Source organism: Ostrinia furnacalis, unplaced genomic scaffold, assembly GCF_004193835.3.
Source record: "Ostrinia furnacalis isolate ACB-3 unplaced genomic scaffold, ASM419383v2 OfSCF7582, whole genome shotgun sequence".
NCBI lineage: Eukaryota > Metazoa > Arthropoda > Insecta > Lepidoptera > Crambidae > Ostrinia > Ostrinia furnacalis.
In genome coordinates, this window is record NW_021137821.1 from 805229 (window position 1) to 826669 (window position 21441).

At 36.3% G+C, this 21441-nt stretch overlaps 1 protein-coding gene across 1 annotated transcript in view; it reads left to right on the forward strand.

Annotated features, from left to right (window-relative positions):
* Positions 1-21441, forward strand: part of cv-2 (crosveinless 2-secreting protein) — a 45265-nt gene that overhangs the window by 12444 nt on the left and 11380 nt on the right. The window contains exons 2-3 of the mRNA XM_028321843.1: positions 6583-6760; positions 12490-12590. Coding sequence (XP_028177644.1) covers positions 6664-6760; positions 12490-12590 — 198 coding nt within the window. The 5' untranslated portion in view covers positions 6583-6663. The remainder of the gene's footprint in view (positions 1-6582; positions 6761-12489; positions 12591-21441) is intronic.

Below are 21441 nucleotides of genomic sequence, written 5' to 3' on the forward strand. Positions count from 1 at the left end.
AATTTCTCCGAAGTCCATTGTTAATGTTGGTAATAAATGAAACTAAAGACATTCCGTTGAATGCTTACTCCGGGTTTCCAGGATTGCTCACTGCGCGTCTCATTTGGTTTTTGTTCGATTCATATCGGTTTTGAAGCCAGTCGAATTTTTTCTTCTCGAGAGACTAGTACTCTAGAAGTGGTCAGCTAAAGGAACATGCTGGAAAATTCGCAGGTATTTGGAAAATTTATTAAATAATTTGTCCTGATAAATGCACTACATTTGCTCAAAATATTTTCAACTGCATAGTTTGCACAGCAATTAATAAGATAAGTTAAAAGTTTCAATGGTGTAGGATCAACTCCCAAATTTCCGAAAGCTAAAGCTGTTCCTTCCTTCGATATAAATACGAATTTGAGCTTTTTGTGTCTTGATTAAGAATAATAATACTTAAAAATAAATAATAATACCTACTTAAATCAAATACCTACGTTTAATAGGTACTTAAGTGGTTTAAAGGAAGTCATCGAATTGTGAAGCAATGATAAACCTACATGACTCCGCTAAATGTTTTGTTCTCATATCATTTTTTTTATTGCTTCTATTGTCCAATTGGTATTTGTCGATTAACAATGAGCCCATTGACGTGTCTGGCAAAAAACGAAACAATACTGGTAGCAAATGAGGCGGCTACCAGCTCTTATCCACAGTTCTGGTGCCACTCCTTCCCTTTGTTTACTTGTACTGAGTAGGCTTCTCGGATATGACTCTATGCTATAAAAATTCGGTAGCTTTTTTGTCTCTACTCTTTGTATTTGTAGAGTGAACAATTATTTTACTTATCAAAATGCCGGTCAAGTCTGATTTGGCCTTGCACATTGAGGGTTCCGCATGTACTTTATCTACTACATTGATTTCACTACGGTATACATAAGTAACTTTTTCTTCTTTTTGTGATAAGTATAGCTTTTTGTAAAATTTCATGATTCTTAATTTTAATTTCAGGGTTGAATTCTTTTTGACATAGATAAAAGCACATTCAAAGACATTGACGTGATCCTTTAACGGTTTCCTTATTGTTTTGAGGTAGTTAGAGAGCCGGAAAAACGTTTGATTTATTTTATGGATAAAATACATTTTGTTTTGCGGGAAACGTCACCTTCGTTTAATTATTGTTGCATGTCTCCAAATCGAAAACTCGTTTCACACAGCGTCTTAAGATTATGCATTAAGTATGAGCGATAAAAAGACGAAAAAATTTTTCATAAATTCTTTCGGCGTAATAATATTATAATAACGGCTCAAATGACATCAATCAGTGGCGAAGGACGGATCTCTAGTGTACGATACTAGTTTATACCGGTTCATTTTAATTATAATCACTAATAAATTAATTTATTACCTTCCACGAGACTATAATGCTGTGAGCGTTCCAACATGACAGCAAAAAGAATATGTTAAGCGTTTCAATTACGTTTATGTATTTTTTGTGGTGAGTGTGCCTGAACGCATTGCCGAGGAGGATCTGAAAGCGGAACTAGCGCTGGTAAACAGTAGGTAATTGTGAATATAGACAGCTCGCAAGTACCGCTCTGTCCTGTAAACGCAGATAATATGAACCACTTTTTGCTCCACGCCACGCTGTTATTATTAATGAATAAATATGTCCGAGTAGAAGGTCAACGCACTCGCGGTATGCTGTAAAAAATGCGCTAAGGACGTTAGTTCGGTATTCTATTAGAACCGATCGTAGGTAATTATCTGTCGATACCCACTCGCTCCGTTTGTCCTTTTTGCAAGAGTATAAAGTTTAAATTGTAGTATTAAAATAGGGTAGAGTTTGTTCTGCTGACCGTACCGGAATTTTCGGGGTCGTCAATTCGCTGATTAGTTCTTTAATAATTATTTGTGCCGTGATCCGAGAAACGTGCTTGTTAAAAAATATCCTTATTGATTACAGGATTTTGTTGTTGACGTTTCCTTGTTACGAGTTCCACTACAGTGGAGACCCGCTGATAATGTTACCAGAATTTGTTTATCGTCTGTACGAATAAATTAATTTTAAAATGTATCTACTTTTGTAACGTGGTTTAAAATTAGTATTGCGAATGTGTGAGTTGATTTAATTAGTACGTATTTCAACCTTTGAACTTGATACATTCTATGGCAATAAAGCTTTATTTACATTTACAATTGACGACTTGAATTCAATTTATAGCTGGAGAAAAACAATAACACATATTTTATTGCATGCCTTTTAGATAGTGAAGATTTATTTTATGAAGCAGATGATTTATTTTTCATTATTCCAGAGATAACATGGCTCCCACTGTAAAGTATAGACCTGTGTATCATTAAATATTTCATGGTGATCTGCAACACTCATTATTTGCTAATGTATTATGTGATAGTGACTATATTACACAGCCGTAAACGCCATGTCGGTAGGTACCGTTGCACTGAGGATATTCGCAATATCTGGGCCAAGTGTAGGGTAAACAGGTTTTCGGAAGATTTAGGACTTCAAACAGGATGTAACGAAATGTTATCGCACTAATACTGATCTGCTAAGCGAGATAAACTATTATTTTGACAATAACGCATACCAAGGTATTTACTAACACTTTAAAGATTTTATCGTAAATGATGAATAATGTAGTTATTCCGTTTTACATACATCAATGCTTATTCTAATCTTTCAAAATTCAAGTCAAGTGAATTGTTTTTGTCAAATATTTTCGAATTAAAAGTTCCCTAATGTAAGTAGCCAATTAGCTGTTACGTTTCGGTATTTATTTATTAACCTATAGAAAAATTTTACTTATCGGAGCAGAAGGATCTCTCCATAAAACTTTAAATACCCACTTTCAAGCAGCTTTCAGTCTTATTCAACCAAGTTCAAAATGTCCGAAAACTTCAGTGTGGTGTACTACCTCTAGCCAAACGTGATACCCACATGCGGTCATCCAAGGGTCAGCGAGAGCTCCCGAGACGTAGCCCGTACTCGTAAACCTCGCTTGCATCTGCATCCTGCTTTATCAATCATCAGCATTTGTTTTGTATCATTATTGCAAAAACAAATGAAACATCTTTTTTGCGTGTGGACGCGTGGCCTGTAAAAATTAAGAGATGTCAGTTTGAGTCATTAGAATCTTTATTATTGTGTAAAATAAGGAATCTAATGGCTCAAAATTATATAGCACACATCTTAAGAGTTCGATTAGCATCAAACATATACCTATTTGGGCTAATGGTGTCACCGTAGTGCTCTGACAGAAGCTTTTTGAAGTAGAGAATATTTTTTAAACTGAAAATTTATTTGAGTTAAGCTTACTATCTTTTAATTGGGAACTTTCCAGGTAATAATAATTACTGTAAACTCTACAATCATCAATCAATTAAACCCGGATATACAAGGTCGAACCAAAACTCTCTCTACCAGTTCACCATAGAGGAAGTCTCGTGAGTGAAGTCGTAAAATTCGCGTACACATTGTTGAGAACCAACAAAAGAGTTTTTAATGTTTTTTTACTTTTTCTTCTAAAACAAAATAAATTCTACTTCTACTTTGACAGCTCAAGAAAGTTGTTTCATTTCATACATTTTATACATATTTTAATTCAATAATTCATACACATAATTAATTTATGTCTTATGCAACATAAATTTGGTGCCGAAACCCATATATCGATTACATTGGTTTTTTTGTGAGCTGCTAGAAAATTATCCCGAGGGCCAACGCCGGCATAGTTGCCAATTGCAGTAGGTACCTATTATGGCTACCCAGGTTTGTGGTGACACTAATAAACATAAAACCAAACTATTACAAGGACAATGCAAGGCCGCTATAACACGATGTGTTACTTTTTTGGACAAAAAGTCAGACCCGAGTGTGTTTGAACTGACGAACCGACGGAAGGCAGTTGAAGAAGCGTTCGCGCGCTACAACCGGCTGGCGGACGAGGCCATTTTGCAAGGCCAAGAGGTGTTGGACGGTGAAGAGGAGTTCGAGGAGCGCTATTACGATGTCCTCTCCCGGATCGACGCTCTTCTGGACCGCCGCAGCAGTGCTTCGCCGCTGGGGTTTGCGAGTGCCGTGGACGCTTCGACGTCTCTGTTCGAGACCACGAGACTGCCTCCAATAGAAATCCAATCGTTTGACGGTAACAACGTCTGTACTTACAAGCCATTCATGGAGCTTTTCATGGAATTAATAGGCAAAAACTGTAAGTTATCCAATGTACAAAAGTTATATTATTTAAAGGGCTATTTAAGGGGCGAGGCCTTAAATCTTGTAAATAATTTGCCTCTCATAAACCAGTCGTATGATGACGCTCTTGCTTTGTTGAATAGGAGATACGACACTAAGGGACTAATGATTAAAACGCATATTAGTGCTATTTTAGATCTGCCTAGCATTACGCGTGGCACTGCCCAGGCCATCCGTTCCTTAGTGTCACAGATTTCGCAGCAAATGAGCGCGCTACGTAGCTATGATGAACCTGTTGAAAGCTGGGACTCCATATTGGTTTGCGTTATAATGAAAAAATTAGATTTACTGACTGTAAGATTGTTTAATGCAGAGCAGGACTTTCGTAGCATGCCCAGTATGGAGTCGCTGCTGAGTTTTCTAGAGAGACGTGCTATCTCGCTCGAGGCTAGCTCGGCTTGTGACACGAGCCGTACAGAAAGGGCTTCAATGTCTTTTCATATTCAAACATGTAATACAAAACCTAATCCAAATTGTAATAATGCAAAATCAACAATGATTCCCTGTTTATTGTGTAAAAATAGCTATCACAAATTGTACAAATGCCCTACTTTTTTATCAATGACGCTTTCAGAAAGGCTTTCACATGTAAATAATTACAATTTATGCAAAATATGTTTAAATAAGCATGCACAAAAATGTAGATACAATTTTACATGTTCCGTATGCAAAGAGAATTCGCATAATTCTTTAATACATTGTAATTCATTTCAACATTCAAAACCTGTACATAATATTAATTTATTGCATGCATCCAACACTGTAAATAAACATTCATGTGAATCTGTACATACTCATCCAAATAATAATTCAAAGGTTTTGTTTCCCACTAAATATACACAAAGGCAAAATATGACAATAATGCATCATGTCGTCAAGACTGTAGACTCATATAGTCAAACTTCTTTTTGTAATCAGGCCTTAGTCGTCATGCCAGGTCTTCATGCATACAATACAAAAACTTTTCATACATTGGGTCAAACTCGATGGGGGTCTTGGTGACTCTGATCCATTCATAAATATAGTTTGGATGGTTTTCATTACTTTTACATTATAACATATTTTCATTTATACAAGTGAGGAAACTTGAACCAAGTCTTGTTTTAATTACATTAGCTTATTAATTTCAATTTCCAAAAACACGAATAATTATTTCATTGTTTATTATTCAGTTACTTTCATATTAATGCTAAGTGTTATGTGTGTTTTAATTTGCTTATGTTAATACCTACTATTAGACTATTCAATTTTATACATAGATAGATAATTATTTAAAAGAGATTGTTAAAATGTAGGTTTCATAAATGTCTTGATTATTATTGTAATGTTACTTTTCTTATTTCATTTAAACAATTTATTGCAAGAAGGTATTATCATCATTATAATGTTAATTTAATTGTAATGCGTGTCGCATTCCGCGCGCGGACTATGTTGAGAACCAACAAAAGAGTTTTTAATGTTTTTTTACTTTTTCTTCTAAAACAAAATAAATTCTACTTCTACTTTGACAGCTCAAGAAAGTTGTTTCATTTCATACATTTTATACATATTTTAATTCAATAATTCATACACATAATTAATTTATGTCTTATGCAACACACATCCGGATTGATAACCCCTAATCGTTCGTATCACAGAAAACAAATGCAATAAATACCGATTATTCGGCGATCGTTGACTTCGTTACGTCTCACGACGTCAAATCGACGAGTTTTTTGTTACTATCGAAGTAATTAACGCGTCGGTACCAATTTGAGCGTTATCGACGGCCTTTAAGGGATAAGTCTGACGGGTTTCTTTTCCGGCGGGCTCGCACGTGACTAATGTTAGATACATAAACTAAGCCTTAACCTGCTCAGCAATAAGTAGTAAGTGTGTAAGATGTTCGCAAGAAATAGATAGAGCTTTTTACAACTTTCAGTAAGGTACCTGAAAAGCTGAATAATTTCTTACTATAGCGCCGGGTTTAGATGTAGAGCAGAGCTTAGAGGTTATAACATGAGACCAAGGATATCAGCTTAAATGCTAACTCTCCATGATTGTCGAAATCATCATCATCAATTTACTAAACTGAGTTTCATCTTATTGTTTTCTTTCCTAATGAGGAGTATCGTTTTGCGCTCACTAGTTTGCGCCAATCATGACTGAATCTTACTGTGCCTCCTACCACGTTAGCAGTCACCAGTTGGCGCCATTGTCTTAGCCACTAGCGAATGACAAGACCATGATCTACAGTGGCGCTAACTGGCAAGGGCAAATACGATAGCACTCAATGCTGCTGGCTATTTTAGGTATGCTATCGTAGTATTTAACTGTAACTTCTTTTGTTCCAGGTGTTGCGCACGAGTGGCGTGGCGCGAGGGTGTGATGCGAGGGTGGCGGGGCGGCAGGCGCCGGCGCCGCGAGTAGCGACCATGCGGGGGCCGCCACGCACCGCACGCGCCGCCGCCTGCCTACTTGCGCTAGTCGCTGTACTGACCAACGCTGTCGTCGCTGCCTCTGACGTCATTAGTGAGTAGACGTCACCGTCTGCTAGATACGGCTCAGCAAGGATAAGATGCATGCTATGATATTATAATCTTATCAAGGAATATTATAGTCCTGTAAAATCTATATTAGCACAATAAGATTTTTGTAGCACGCACCCTAGCCTGTCCTATGTAAAAAATACTGATAATCAGTATAGATTAAGAGGCTCCTCTGGGATAAACTGCACCTTCACTGGTTGGGATTTTAGTGACAGTCAAGCTGTAGATCATGTCCTAATAGCATTTGCAGCAGTGGGAATGAGAGGTGTACAGTCTCTCCTCAAATACATGCCACACAAATCGGGTACATGGCTGACAATCCTTTTATTTTTTTTCTACCTTGTATTACGTATATCATGATATGTTGTGGAATGTGCCTTATGCTGCGTATGCAAAATCAAACATGGTGACCACAAATGTTAAAGCGACTAACTATGATGAAGTTTATCAAGTGATATCGCGATGACTGTCAATAAACTAGCGCCGTATTTTTGGGTCAGTGATGATTAAGCTCTTTTTTGTTATCAAGACTTAAAATAGTTATTTAGGGCATCTAAGGAAAATGCGTACGAAACTGTAGATTTGAAAGACGGCGCCGGAACTAACATAATAAATTAAACATAACTAGGTATACCCACGGTAAAAGATACTCGAGCTTTTATAAAAGCTATCATTTTTGCTAAGTAATTTAGGCAAATACCTATGTCATAACCTTGACAATAGACAGATGACAATAGGTTTATGACAATTGCAAATAGGTATGACATCGTAACAATATCATCAAGAACGTTAAGTGTGAACTAATGAAACTTGCATATAAAGCAATTTAAAATGCATTAATTAATTTCGTCTACATATTGTTTAAATATAAACAACGAAACAAAGTCGCTCATCTATAATCGTTTAGATACTCACCGTTTTATAAAGATACTAGCTTTCCGCCCGCGGCTTCGCCCGCGTGGAATTTTGTCTGTCACAGAAAAGCTTTATCGCGCGCGTCCCTGTTTCAAAAACCGGGATAAAAACTATCCTATGTTCTTTCCCGGGACTCAAACTATCTCTATGCCAAATTTCATCAAAATCGGTTGCGAGGTTTAAGCGGGAAAGCGTAACAGACAGACAGACAGACAGAGTTACTTTCGCATTTATAATATTAGTTGGGATGACAGGACGATCAGCTCTTTTAATATAGGTACATAGAATTGTTGTAACATCTTTTACGAGACTCTTAAAACCTATTTTAATACTTATGTGTAGTTACGCATTCTCAGACAGTGATTTTTCTTAGGTATGTTCACTTTTAAAAATGTCTCTCCTTGCATCGACCTATTTGGTTTCAATCTGCTGAAAAATCGAGAATATGCTGGAAATATTAAGTAAGAATTAAATAGGTACTTAAAACTAACTAATATTGGAGTAAAATCAATCAACCCGTGATTTTATATTTATAATTTTGTACCGCCTACGTTATTCTCAGTTTGGTAAGGTTGACTGGAGGAGAATGCCGACTGGCATAAGTCCATCTTTTGTACAGTGTTAAGGGCATGGAAGTTTAAAATAAATAAAATAAATTTCACTCATCCACGGCTGTCACAACGTGGCGTATCGCAAGTGGCGTATTGTCATAATCCTGTAAGTTTCTCGTGCAGTTTGACAATGCGCCCGACAGTTACCGGTTACACAAGTCGTGTTCAGCGACAGTCTTCTGTTGCGAAACGGACGGCCAGTTCCTACATCGCATCGCTCGCTGTAGAGACGTTCCTGCGACAACGAACGTTTCGTTGACATAAGTACTCATAACTCTGGCATAGGGTTGGCAAGTTGCAGTTGTTTTTCCGATATTAATTTTCAAATGTTTGTAAAAAAGTATGCCAAATTATTATTTTTAACAAAAATAAAGCATAGCACCCTATTTTAATACAATTTCATAATCTATCTTTGGAAAAATATCACTTAAAATCGAATCTAATTTATGGACAACGACACATCAAATCAAGCACAGATAATGGGACCGGCAGGAAAAACATTAAGTACAGTACCGTCTAATGTGCTGACGATTGCTCTTAAATAAAATTTCACTTCTAATAGACGAGTACTTACCATACATTACACAATTTTCAACCCTATCATTTCTTACATCATCATCAATGTTTAAGTGCATATGTAGCTTGTGTACCGAATAAGAAGTATGGAAATTTCTAAATCACATCTACATATAAGCCACAAGATATGTAGCGGTGAGCATGTCCAATATGTCAGTATTCTAATGTAACGGTCCAATGCATGTTTTTGAGGTTACAACGTCAGTATCTACTGATAGAGTCAGTGCATAGTCGTAAGTAACTGTGTACTCGTATTACAAAAAAAGCAAATGGATAGGTACTAGCAACATTAATCAGAACTAAAGCAATTTCTCGAAATACAGATCTCGGAAGTTTTGTGGGCGCTCATAAATTCACAAATATGTATGAGAAAGAATCAGATCATAAATATTATAATTCGTGAGGGAAATGAAGACATAAAATTATTTTGTGTGGCAACATTTTATGAGTAGATGCGTAGCCCGGAGGCTGAGATTGAGCATTAATACGGGAGCAACTTTCGAAAAATTATCCTCATCTAGCTGTCATTATCGAAATGACCGATAAATACCGACTTACAACGAGTTTATAGGCATTTCGCGCATGCCTTTAATACATACAGCGCCGCAACGAACTGCGTGTAAAGTGTTTAAAGTCCCGTATATTTTGTTATTTGCATAATTTCTTGTCACTTGCTGGAATAATATCATTTAGAGTTTAATGGAATATTACTTGGAGGTACACGGATCGTGATGGACGTTAATTTTGAAAATTATGAAGATTGAGTAAGAGCTATGTACTTAGTTGAAATAGTTTGCATAAGTTATTGTTACGCTCGGAATTTTCAATAAGCTCCATCCATGCTAATATTATAAATTCCAAAGTAATTATGTTTCAATGTCTGTTAAGTTTTCATCTCGTAAATAACATTGGCAATTTTAATAAAGGTAATATAAAGAGAAGGAGCATGCTACATTATGTAGCCTTCAGAAGTTTTCAGTATAGTTTAGATTTCAAAATACTAAAGAATCGCCATTCTTACAACATCACAACGATGCGTCACCACAACACCATAGAGAACCATAACATGGAATAGTTCTTGTTTTCTGAGTTCCAACGTTCATTCGTACTCCGCATACCTACACATAAGTGGTTACGATGTTATTTTGTTTATTTACATAACAAATTATGACATTTCAATGTGTTGAACGATTGACTATACTACGCCGTCTGAGTCACAAATAATAATGTACAACTATTTATTTTATTATACTCGTATCTACGACACAAATTGCGCGTAGTTTACGATGACACAAATATTTCTAGACAGGTTCACTCAAGTGCTTTTTACAAGTCTTTGTAGTTTGTACAACACATAAACAATCGTATTCCGATAATGCAACAAAAAATGTTTGGATGTCGTAATGAATTTAGTTAAAGATCGACGCAGGGTCTCGTATGCTGAACAAGTAGCTGTGGATTTTTGACACCTCAGTGTCAAATTTCAAGGGTCAAATATTTAAAGGCGTTGACATTGATACAGAAGTAATTGGTTATCTGCAAATCTTTATCTACCGCACTCATCTAGCGCGCCACGAGGCCGTACGTGACAAGCATTGGATCACACAAATCATTGTAACTAATAATAATTAGCAATCGAGTCGCGGTATAGAATCTTGATTAATTTAATAGGAATGTCGTGTTCCTCGAAAGCCATTTTTATTAGTCGAGATAATTTAAATCTCCAACAATATGAATTACCTATCTAATTTGTTCATTTACAATTCAGATAATATTTATAAATTCGTTTGCCTTGAAACCTCACCGGTTGCTATGAGATAGCTATTGTGAAATGTAAATACGCGGCTTATTCTGGTAATCAATATACGCACGTAAAAGTTCATGTTGAGCTTTTATGATACACAGAACACAGAATCAATTACTCAGTTGTTTAATTTTTTTTTCTGATATGTGTATTCGTAAGTTGTAAGACCTTAGGAAACTAATTAAAATCTTGAAGCTTAATTATAGAATTTAACGGTGTAGCTTTTACCAAACGCTTCATTTAAAAATTCAAACAACAAGGTTTTTAGTTTTCCAACGTTCGGTAGATACTACTGAATCATAATTATGGTGAAATTCAAAAATCACTCTGTAAATTCGCAAAATCAAAAAAAAAAAAATTACCGAGACCAGTCAAAACATGGACAATCCAAATATTAGTGATTCGGTAGGTAAACACGCACGGAATGTTCTCGTAAAGCATTCCGCTGATGAGCACATTAATTACCAGAATGTTTGCGCAGGAGTGCGACCGGCGATGGCGCCAGATTGTTAGGAATATTAAGAATGCGGATTCGCAGATCTAAATCAAGGTAATAATGCGATCCGCTTGCCGCTTGTCGTACGTCGATGTCATCTATGAACTCAAATATCTCGCAAAAGGGGAAACTCCACAATAAAATGTTGTTTTGTTGTATTCAAATGTCATCGCCTTTATTTACATTCGATACGGATCTAGATAAAAGGAAGTATAATTATGGTTTCAGGATGCCAATGTATTTATGGATTCCTACAATACTTTTAGCTGGCGTAGCTTTGGTTACAGTTTAAATAATTATACTAACGCTTTGATGTACAAAACTAAGTATTATTGTGTTAATTTCTACATCCGTGAATAATTTCAAAGGTCCTGCACAGTTAACGTTTCAATATCAACACTAATGGAAAGCAAGAAGCGTGTTCCAATTCGCGAGACATAATAAACGCCTTTATGTATTCGATCAATTAATCAGTTGTAACAACAACCGCTTATCGCTGCGTCTCGCCGTGACGTAGCACATAAACGATCATTATCGGTTAGAGTCGATATCTTCAGTGCACCGGCGCGTAATATAGGGCAGAAAGTGTTCCCACGCGTATTGCATAGACCGCAGCCTCCCCCGCAATGCTTGCGTGGCCAGACTCCACCTGGCCGCAAGTGCTAGCGTAAGGTTTATGCATTCTGTGAATTTTGTCTATGCCAGTCAAGCTCACTGGCCCGCACAGCTTTTGAAACGGAACCAATAAGAATTAGGTATCTCTTTCCCACCACTATAACGCCTGTAACAGTCTGGCAGTAAGGACAAATTGAAACGACTAATTCCACCTCTTCTTCTCTCTGTATCAGGATCTATAGTCATTTAGCTTCTAATAAAATAACCAGTGAGAGAGCTTTTGAAAGCATCCTGGCTGGCCTAAGTAGGTGCAAATTAAGAAATTATGTTTTAATGTAACTAAGTACTTATAATAAGTACGCGGCCCGAGGCATTTTATACGTAACTAAAATTGGTCAGTGCTATGGTCATAATTATAAGAGAGACTCTTGTAGAGACTTAGCAGAGACTTCTAAAGAAAAGTTCCGAGCTTAAAATAAGCTTTACATAAAAAAACTCATTTATTTTTGCAAATAGGCTTTTAAAAAGCACTTTTACAAAGGAGGAGACTTATTTAGTATAGTAAATACATAAGCACGATATCCTCGCGTGTCTTTCTCTCTCAATTTTTTCGACAACTTCTTTGTGGATATGAATGAAATTCATATAATTTGGCTCTTACTGTACATATAATTAAAGGTTACGTTATTTTCCAGAGGGCCAGCGAGCACCGTGTTCCAACGAAGGCGAGCCCGTCCGGCTCCAAGACTCGAGACTAGAGCAAGACTTTAGCAGCTGCTTCCGCTGTATCTGTAAGGTACGATTGAGCCACGTTGTATAAACTATAGTCCGACCAATATAAACTGGCAATTTTATGAATTTTGTGTCATAAAAAAGGCATTACTTCTCTATGCGATCAAAGTAGTACATCGATGCTTGGTGTCAATGTATATCGGCTTTATTTGTTCCAAAGTTTGCCAGTTTCTGTTGGCGCGGACTAGTTCAACTATTTTATACTAGCAAAGAAGCTACCAGCACTCTCTAAAATATACATTAATCTGTCTGCATATTTAAATTTTATTACCTTTTAAAATCAAACTCCGGTAATTACGGCTGGAGATTAAAAAAAAACTATTTTATACTACGATATTATGATAAACTTTAACTTAAACGAAGACTCTATGTCTTGTGTCCTTAATAATATACTTCTTCAATATGCATTTAAAGAAACTAACACTATTGCAGTGTGTTGACTTATTTTAATTTTCCTTACAAAAATTTGAATTTATAAGGAAAATTGCCGGTATCGATTGGCGCAGGTTACCTTGTTTCTCCGAACCGCCCCGTACCACAAACAACAAGCGGTACTTGCATAAAGGTCTCGACGTCATACTAAAAAAATATGATAGTGATATAGCCAAAGATGTATGCTCTTATTGCGTAAGCTTTAAAATCGTCTTGATGTTTACGTCATTGATAACGTTTTGACTTTATCAAATTTTAATATTCATTTCCGTCTGTCTCTACACGGACCTGAATATTTGGAAACTTTTATGCACACAAATATTGGTGAAATAAATTGCCTGAGCTTTAAAGTTTTTTTACCAAGAAACTTAATGAAAATTTTTTGTTTGTGGTATAAAATGTATTATTATACTATCTACAGGGTGAAAACTATGTGATCTCACTCGTTTATTTCTAAACTATACAAGATATACCTTCGACCTGATCATCACTTACAGGCCATGAGCTTCCTCGTTGTGGATAAAAAAATATATATATCGAAAAACTGGTCACTGATCCTGAAAATACTTCACGAGCTCTATGAGACCACTTATTGTTTCCACCCTGTATACCGTTACTATATTTTGTTGATTGCTATGCTCATACAGCTTGCCCAAGCAACTGGTACCTCTTTATATTTTTATAGATTCAAGTGTTAAACGCCTTAAGGTGTGAAGTAAGTAAATTATATGAGGCAATTTTATTCTATTTTCAAGCATTGAACCAAGTTCTAAAAATATTTCGTCATTGCAGAATATTTTATAATACTTAACGTTCCACTTGTCAGTGACAGGTTTAGTGCTAAAAAGACTTTTTCATCTTTCAGATATTTCTTTAAAAGCAAAAGTATGCAAATGCATGATAGATTCGTTGTACGAGTATGATTCTATAATATACAGTGTGAGTCACGTTAAAGTGTACATATGAAAATAGATGAAACTAGACCTATTTTTATCGACAAAAAAGAGGTCAAAAAATTTTTGAGATTTTTTTTTAATTTTTTATAGAATTTTTTTTCTTCCAATTACGTATTATAAAGAAAACTGTATACAGTGTGAGTCACGTTAAAGTGTACATATGAAAATAGATGAAACTAGACCTATTTTTATCGACAAAAAAGAGGTCAAAAATTTTTTGAGATTTTTTTTTATTTTTTTATAGATTTTTTTTTTCTTCAGATTACTTATTGTAAAGAAAACGTAATAACTTTTAAACTAAGAGGTATATCCTGATAAAATAAAAACAGTAATAATGCTAAATAACAGGCAATACTAAAAAAATACATAAAATACTCAGAAAATGCCAACAAAGAATAGAAAAATGATACTTTTTGAAAAAAATCTGCTTAAAAATTCGTGATTTTTTGGTTATTTGATAAATTTCTCCAAAAAATGCCTCTATAACTGGTGGTTTTTATTACTTTGTATTATTCTCTATCGTATTACCTTCGTAAAACCAAAAATCGCATGTCTCTATCCCTATCACAACGTTTGCAATGATCGTTTGAACTAAGCCTCTCCGGGCGCGCCATTCAACCCTTCGTTAACAACAAAACTGAAAATGGCTCTAGATTTGTAATTTTGATAAAGACAAGTTAGATTTCAAGTAAAAACAAAAGATTCCGAAGTAAAATAAGCATTTTAGTTCAAATTAAAATTGTCCCTACCTGTAGAGGAGAATAATGTTGTGTTAGGCCTTTGTTCAAACTATCATAGCAAATGTTGTGATAGGGATAGAGACATGCAATTTTTGGTTTTACAAAGGTAATACGATAGAGAATAATACAAAACAATAAAAACCACCTGTTATAGGGGCATTTTTTGGAGAAATTTATCAAATAACCAAAAAAACACGAATTTTTAAGCACATTTTTTTCAAAAAGTATCATTTTTTATTATTTGTTGGCATTTTTTGTGTATTTTATGTATTTTTTTAGTATCGCCTGTTATTTAGCATTATCGCTGTTTTTATTTTATCAGGATATACCGCTTAGTTTAAAAGTTATTACGTTTTCTTTACAATAAGTAATCTGAAGAAAAAAAAATCTATAAAAAATTAAAAAAAAATCTCAAAAAATTTTTGACCTCTTTTTTGTCGATAAAAATAGGTCTAGTTTCATCTATTTTCATATGTACACTTTAACGTGACTCACACTGTATATTAATTATAACTTAACTTGCACTTAAGGTTATTACCAAAAATGCATTTGATATAGGCTCGGCAAATCTATTCTAAACACCTTTAATGGCCGACATAATTTTCGCAGAAGCGTCATAATTAAATTTTGCTAGAGTAAATATTGAATTTTCTGAAACGGCTACTTATATCCCTTTTCTAGACTTGTTAATTTGACTGTAAAATACCTCGTTTTGTGATATTACTGCCGACCTTAACGAGAATGGGTAATTTTAATGCATACGTACACACCATGCGTAGCTCGTGGCGATAAGTGTTAATTGTTAAAGACAACTGGCTACTCATGACGTTTCCAACGGGCCATCGCCAGACAAGAAGAACCAGTTATTTCTGCTAACGATTGTAATACTCTGAGTTTCGTGCCTAGTTTAATAATATAAAACCGATTGTTAGTAATTATAAGCGAAACTCTTGAAAAAATAGAAACAGCTATTTATTTGGGATCTACATAAGTATTCTCCTTGAGGACTTTCAGTCCTAAAAATAGCCTGAAAACTTTTTTAATATCTGACTATGATTTTACATGATTCAAAGGACATTGATTTTTAAAAATCAATTGTCCGTTGTGATCGATCATAATATAGGGGCATGTAGTTGGCAATCGCGCTGTCGCGTCGCAGTGCAACGTTTCGCGATCCATGGCGTGCGCGCGCGTTGGCCGCGGCGCCCGTCGCGCAAAAACTGCCAATGCGGAACCTTCCAGCCGCACAGGAATCCGACGCAACTGTTCTTACATTCATTTATTATTTATCTCCAACATTATTTCTAACATTTTTCCTTTCATAACAACTGATATTATAAGCCAATCCACCGCTGCATAGCCCGACACGCCATCAGTGTATGCAAGTGAGTTGTACCGTATATCATGTGGTATTTCCCAGCCGATCTCACCTCGTCGGATGACTTGCGCGGAATTCGAAAGCCCATCGCGAGATTTATCGCTTATTCTGTATTAAAATATACATTTGCTTACCTAATGGGCTTTTTTGTCGCGTGCCACAAAACGACTCTGTGATCCCGTCCCGTTGATGGAATTTTTATGATTTATCAATCTTACTGGACAGCTAAAGCATTGCGAGTAAAGTGGGTTAGATGTGTTGTCAATTTGCATGTGAGTTTAATTTATTAAACGGCCGTAGATGTTCCGGAGGCAGGTGTGGCGTGTCGTGTTGACCCGGGGGTACTATTAGCCTTTTTATAAACGCCAGTAGCCGTCGATAGCATCGCGGCTCCCGCGCACCGCTTACTTTAATGAGCCATGTCATTTATCGACGCGCGGATTACAACTCTCAGACGGCGATATCACTCATTTTCTGTTACGATCTTCGCTCTGTAAAGCTATCCACCTCAATATAATTGAAAACGATTAATAAAACAATTTGACGCTGTTTTATCATTTTGTTGGCACATAGTACCTAAGTTATTGGTAGAGTCAGACACGCGATTTAATACTTGACTAAAATATGCGATTGAAACCGCAGGAAGTAAGTAAAATCAGATACATTAATCAAATGCTTGATACATATTTAAAAGAATCTCGAGTTAGGTTCGCTACACTGAAAAGCTTTTGAATACAAAGTTATCTTTCAAGTTGCCATAACATTGACTCTGCTATGGCTTTATTTGAATAAAAGTTCGTTCAGTAAAACAGTTTAGCGAAACAATAAATTTTCCGGTAGGTAGCATTAAGTGGTGCTTCAGTTTTATTGTTATCGTTTGCATTCATAACATTCTATATTTATTATTATACGAACCAATACTAAAATCTGATATAGTGTATGCATTTTCTTTTGTATTTAGCTTACAGACATATATGGAGCAATACGAATAAGTTTTATCTTTGTTTGCTACTTTGAAATCGCTATCGAAACGGATATTTATGGACATATAAATTATCTGTAAATTGAACTTTATGCAACGAATTTTATGTTAATAAATGAACGGTAAAACGCAGTGCAGCGTAATAATAGACCGGGAGTCCCTTCGTGACAATTTAATTGAATCATGCCCAGTAATTTCTAACGTTCGCGACGGAACGCGTCAGTCTCGCTTCGTAATTAAGTAATGCTACACGACTCGCTATTTTTGTCGAGGCCCTGCCGTCTATTAATATCCCATAAATTGTATTTTATATGTAGTTACAAGTAAATTGCTAAGTCAAGTACCTGTAATGATCATATTGCGCCCGGCCCCAGTCGGTTACTCAGAAACAATGTTGGTTAAGTGACGATATTTAAGAATATTGCTCACAAATTCGCAATTACTGAGTAATATCATACTGATTCATGATTTATTTTAAGCGTGGGGGTTCTAGGAGTATGACTAAGTTTTGGATTATTCTGTAATCTGCAAGTAGGCAGTTTCCGCACTGCAAAGTGCCCACAAAAGCTTATTAGCAAACATGACTGAGAAAGCTTGCAAACCGCGAGCTTAAAACATTCGGGCTCTATGTTACGATACTAGCAGTTTCTTATAAATTATTATTAGAATGACATTGATTTATCTTCTTTTAAATCGTAAAGGAATGTGTTTTAAAGGTAATTTTTGAAATCACGTTAAAAACCCGGATATCTCGAAAAAACGTGTTCGACCACTTTGAGAGAGGTTTGCGATGTTGGCCAGTCGTGTTAGTGGCGTATTTGGTAAGGGGTGGGTTTGAGTTACGCGATAGTGGTGCGGTGGTGTCGGGTGTACTTGTGAAAGTAGGTGAGAGGAGCGGTAGCGAGAGCGAGAGCGGGAGCGGGCGCGGGCGGCGCGCAGGTGCTGCGAGGCCTTGCCGCGAGCGCGCGCGGTATGCCGTCGCACCGGTTCTTCTAGCACCGCGTATTTTTTATATGCTACACATCATCGACATTGTTATTATGTTTTGCTATGATGCAAAAAAAACAAGTTTTATTCGGATGCACGGAATCTATGAGGACTTTGCTCGCTAGTGGATAATCAGTTGCTTAGGCATGTACGAACATACCTATAGTGTTTGCGCTTATAAACTTTTTTGATAATTTAAACTTAATTGACTAGTGCAGTGTTTATCTATCCAGATAATCGAACAGTAACTTTCAATTGCTTAATTCGAAGTTCGTACGGTACTGAAAAAACCTGCTGTCTCTGCAGGCAAGTTCATTGCACTGTCTCCGCGAGATATGTCGGAGCTAAAGAACTGTTCATTTTGTAGTTAGTAGTAACCAAACCGCATTACCACAATACAAATAGTAGAGCGAGGAGATAACGCGTTCGCACGTGCACAGATATAGACTCAATCCGAAACTGGAAATGTAATTAGCATGGCAAATTTCGGCATAGTATTGGTCTCTAGGTAGTCAAGAGAATAGTTGTACGATATACATACATTTTACTAGGATAATAATGTACATTTTCCTAATTAAGACCTCCGGTTTTAATGAATACGCTTCTTTTAATGGAAACCTCTTTTTGTTTTTATTTTCCGTGCCCTAAAAAGAGGTGTTGCGATTCGCCAGAACCTATAATATTACGCGAATAAGGCCAACCAAGTAATTTCAGTGTAAGAAACTGTTATTACCACACTAAAGAGAAGTTAACGGGGAGTAACTTGAACAGTGCCCATTTTCTGAAATTGTTAATCATCTTTTCAACGAAAATCGTTGGCAGATTAGCTGGAAATCTTGGAAATATTTTCCATTTGGCTAGTGCGTAGAAAGTAGAGTAACGTAAACGAAGCTATTCTGGCTAACATAAAGATTCACTATAAGAAGCTTCTAAGTACATGGCTTGCCAATTTAGTTTAAGTGTCTGTTGTCAGAAATGTTTGAAAACACTGTCTATGAAGGGGTATTATAAGTGATTTGTCTCTTTTCGGAGTAGGGTTATGTTTTTGACACCACGTAACAACCTTGATGCATCGTGGGCTTTTATTCGCTTTGTTAAAAAGGATGAGAAAGAAATAATAATAATTCCGTGACTCGATCTGAGGACTAGAATTGGTTCGAATAAACCGCATATTTTTTTTACGTTAACGGCTAATATTCTGACATGAGTGCTGTTTCAATAGAGAACGTTTTAGTAGGGTGGAATTCGAAGATTGTCAAATCTGCTCCAACAGCTGCTCTTTACCACCAGTTTGCTTGTGAACACGATTTTAGCAATAAAGCCGAAACGTCTAAACTGTAACTTTTGCTCTACAAATACGTCAAGCTGTTAGTGCGTCAAATAACGAGTTTGAGCCTCTCTGCTGTCAGTTTATGAGCTATGATATAGGTTCTGAAAAACATCTGCCTATAGCCAGCCCGTTGACCGCGACTGGCGCTGTTACGTTGGGAAGGCGCCGCCGCGACAGGCGGCCCACACGCGTAGGGTTGCCAGCTCGCCAAACCTTAACCGGACAGATCAGCCAGTTGCCGGACATTTGGTTAAAAGGCCGGACACTGTACATCAATGGGGATTATGTGTCTCAGTATTAATAGGTTCGTTCGTTAGTTCGTTTCAGCCAAATTACGTCCACTGCTAGACATTATAGTATTATTAATAATTAATAAGCTATTAGGTAGGTACGACAAAAAAATTCAGTGCAACAACAAGCTTTTTCATTAATACCATAAATCTCACTCGTTTGCCAAATATAAAAAAGCCGGACAAGCCGTTTATTTTGGTCGGACACGCAATCAAAAAGCGTAACTATGTCCGGCTTTATCCGGACGCCTGGCAACGCTACACACGCGGCCTTGCCGCCGCCGCGTGCCCCGGGATCGTTTACTCGAGATACAATTACATCTACGTACTTGCATTAAACGCATATGATTAGCCGACCTCTCTAAACACGGCAAATCTATAAAAAACAAAGGTCACGCCGATCATTAAGAAATTAAATCTTAGATCGATCTAATAGCCAATTTGTAGGTTTACGACGATAATTGTCGTGTTTTGAATGATTAACGAGAAAAAAATATTTTTGAGGTATGAAATTAGACGTAGTAACTCGGATTTATGTAATGATGTTGGTATTTTAAAAGTTGCCAATTACCTGCATTAAACTGATCAAATGCTTATCCTACATACTCAATGCTTTATTTATTGATACTGAGTGACTATGTTTGTGACTGAGTTTCTTGCGCTGCTTCTTCTCAGCACTGGCCCATTTATTGTCCCGAAGCAGTGGTAGGGTTAATATTGGGAAAAGTGCTTATTAAAAGCCTATTTGCAAAAATAAATGAGTTTTATGAGTTTATACGAGTACCTTACGTAGGCAATATGCCATTTACTCACTTTCAATAATTATATTTTTAAAGTAGCTATGTACGAGTAGGTAGTAAGGGGAGTAGGTAGCTACTGCGCGTATACACACCTATGTATTTACTACGCAAGTTGACCCTACAAATAGGTTCAGCATTTTTAGCCTCATGCATAAGAAGATAATTTCAAGCTTCAAAACTATAAAGTGCCGTTGAATTTATAACCGTCAGATAAGGATTTAATAAAATAAAACCATCTTCGCAGTCCCCGAGCAGTCTGCGTCTCCGGCCGGCCCCACTATGTAAATTAACAAATAAAACATTTCGAACCAAACGTAAACATCCCACGAATACACATCCAGTATTCTGCGAGAAAACTGCGTATATTCAGAAGATTATACAGCTGAATATATTCAGATAAAGATTATGCAAATGTGTTTGTTTTAAATGCGCAATGCTTGCAGCTAATTACAATTATTCTGCACTTGCACGATAACATAACATTTCTATTAGCCAACTTAATATTCATGAAATTTAATAACAATCTAGTTGGAATGGGAATCGTGGCTTCGTATCATCTTTATTGAGTGTTGAAGACTTTATTAAGACCTGATTAACATAAGACCTTATGCATTTGTTTTAATTAATAAAGTGATTTAATCCTAAACGAATATTCATATTCATAAGTTTAGCTTTTTATTAGTAACAAATGAATGCGTTAAATACTAATACATATTCTGCTTAGAGAACAGCAAAGATGGAACCACTGGATCGAACTGTCGTACTAATATTCTGTAGATTAGCTTGTAAAACGTTCGTTTTGGAACAGATGCAATTGAAAACTCAGTTCAATCCATATCTAGAGAGCTAAAGCTTCAGGTATGTGGTTTCGGTTGAATAGAATACCACCACCCCACTCATACCGTAAGTGTCATAAGAGGGAACTAAGCGCGAAATTTGCGAACATTAGGCCTCCCCAAC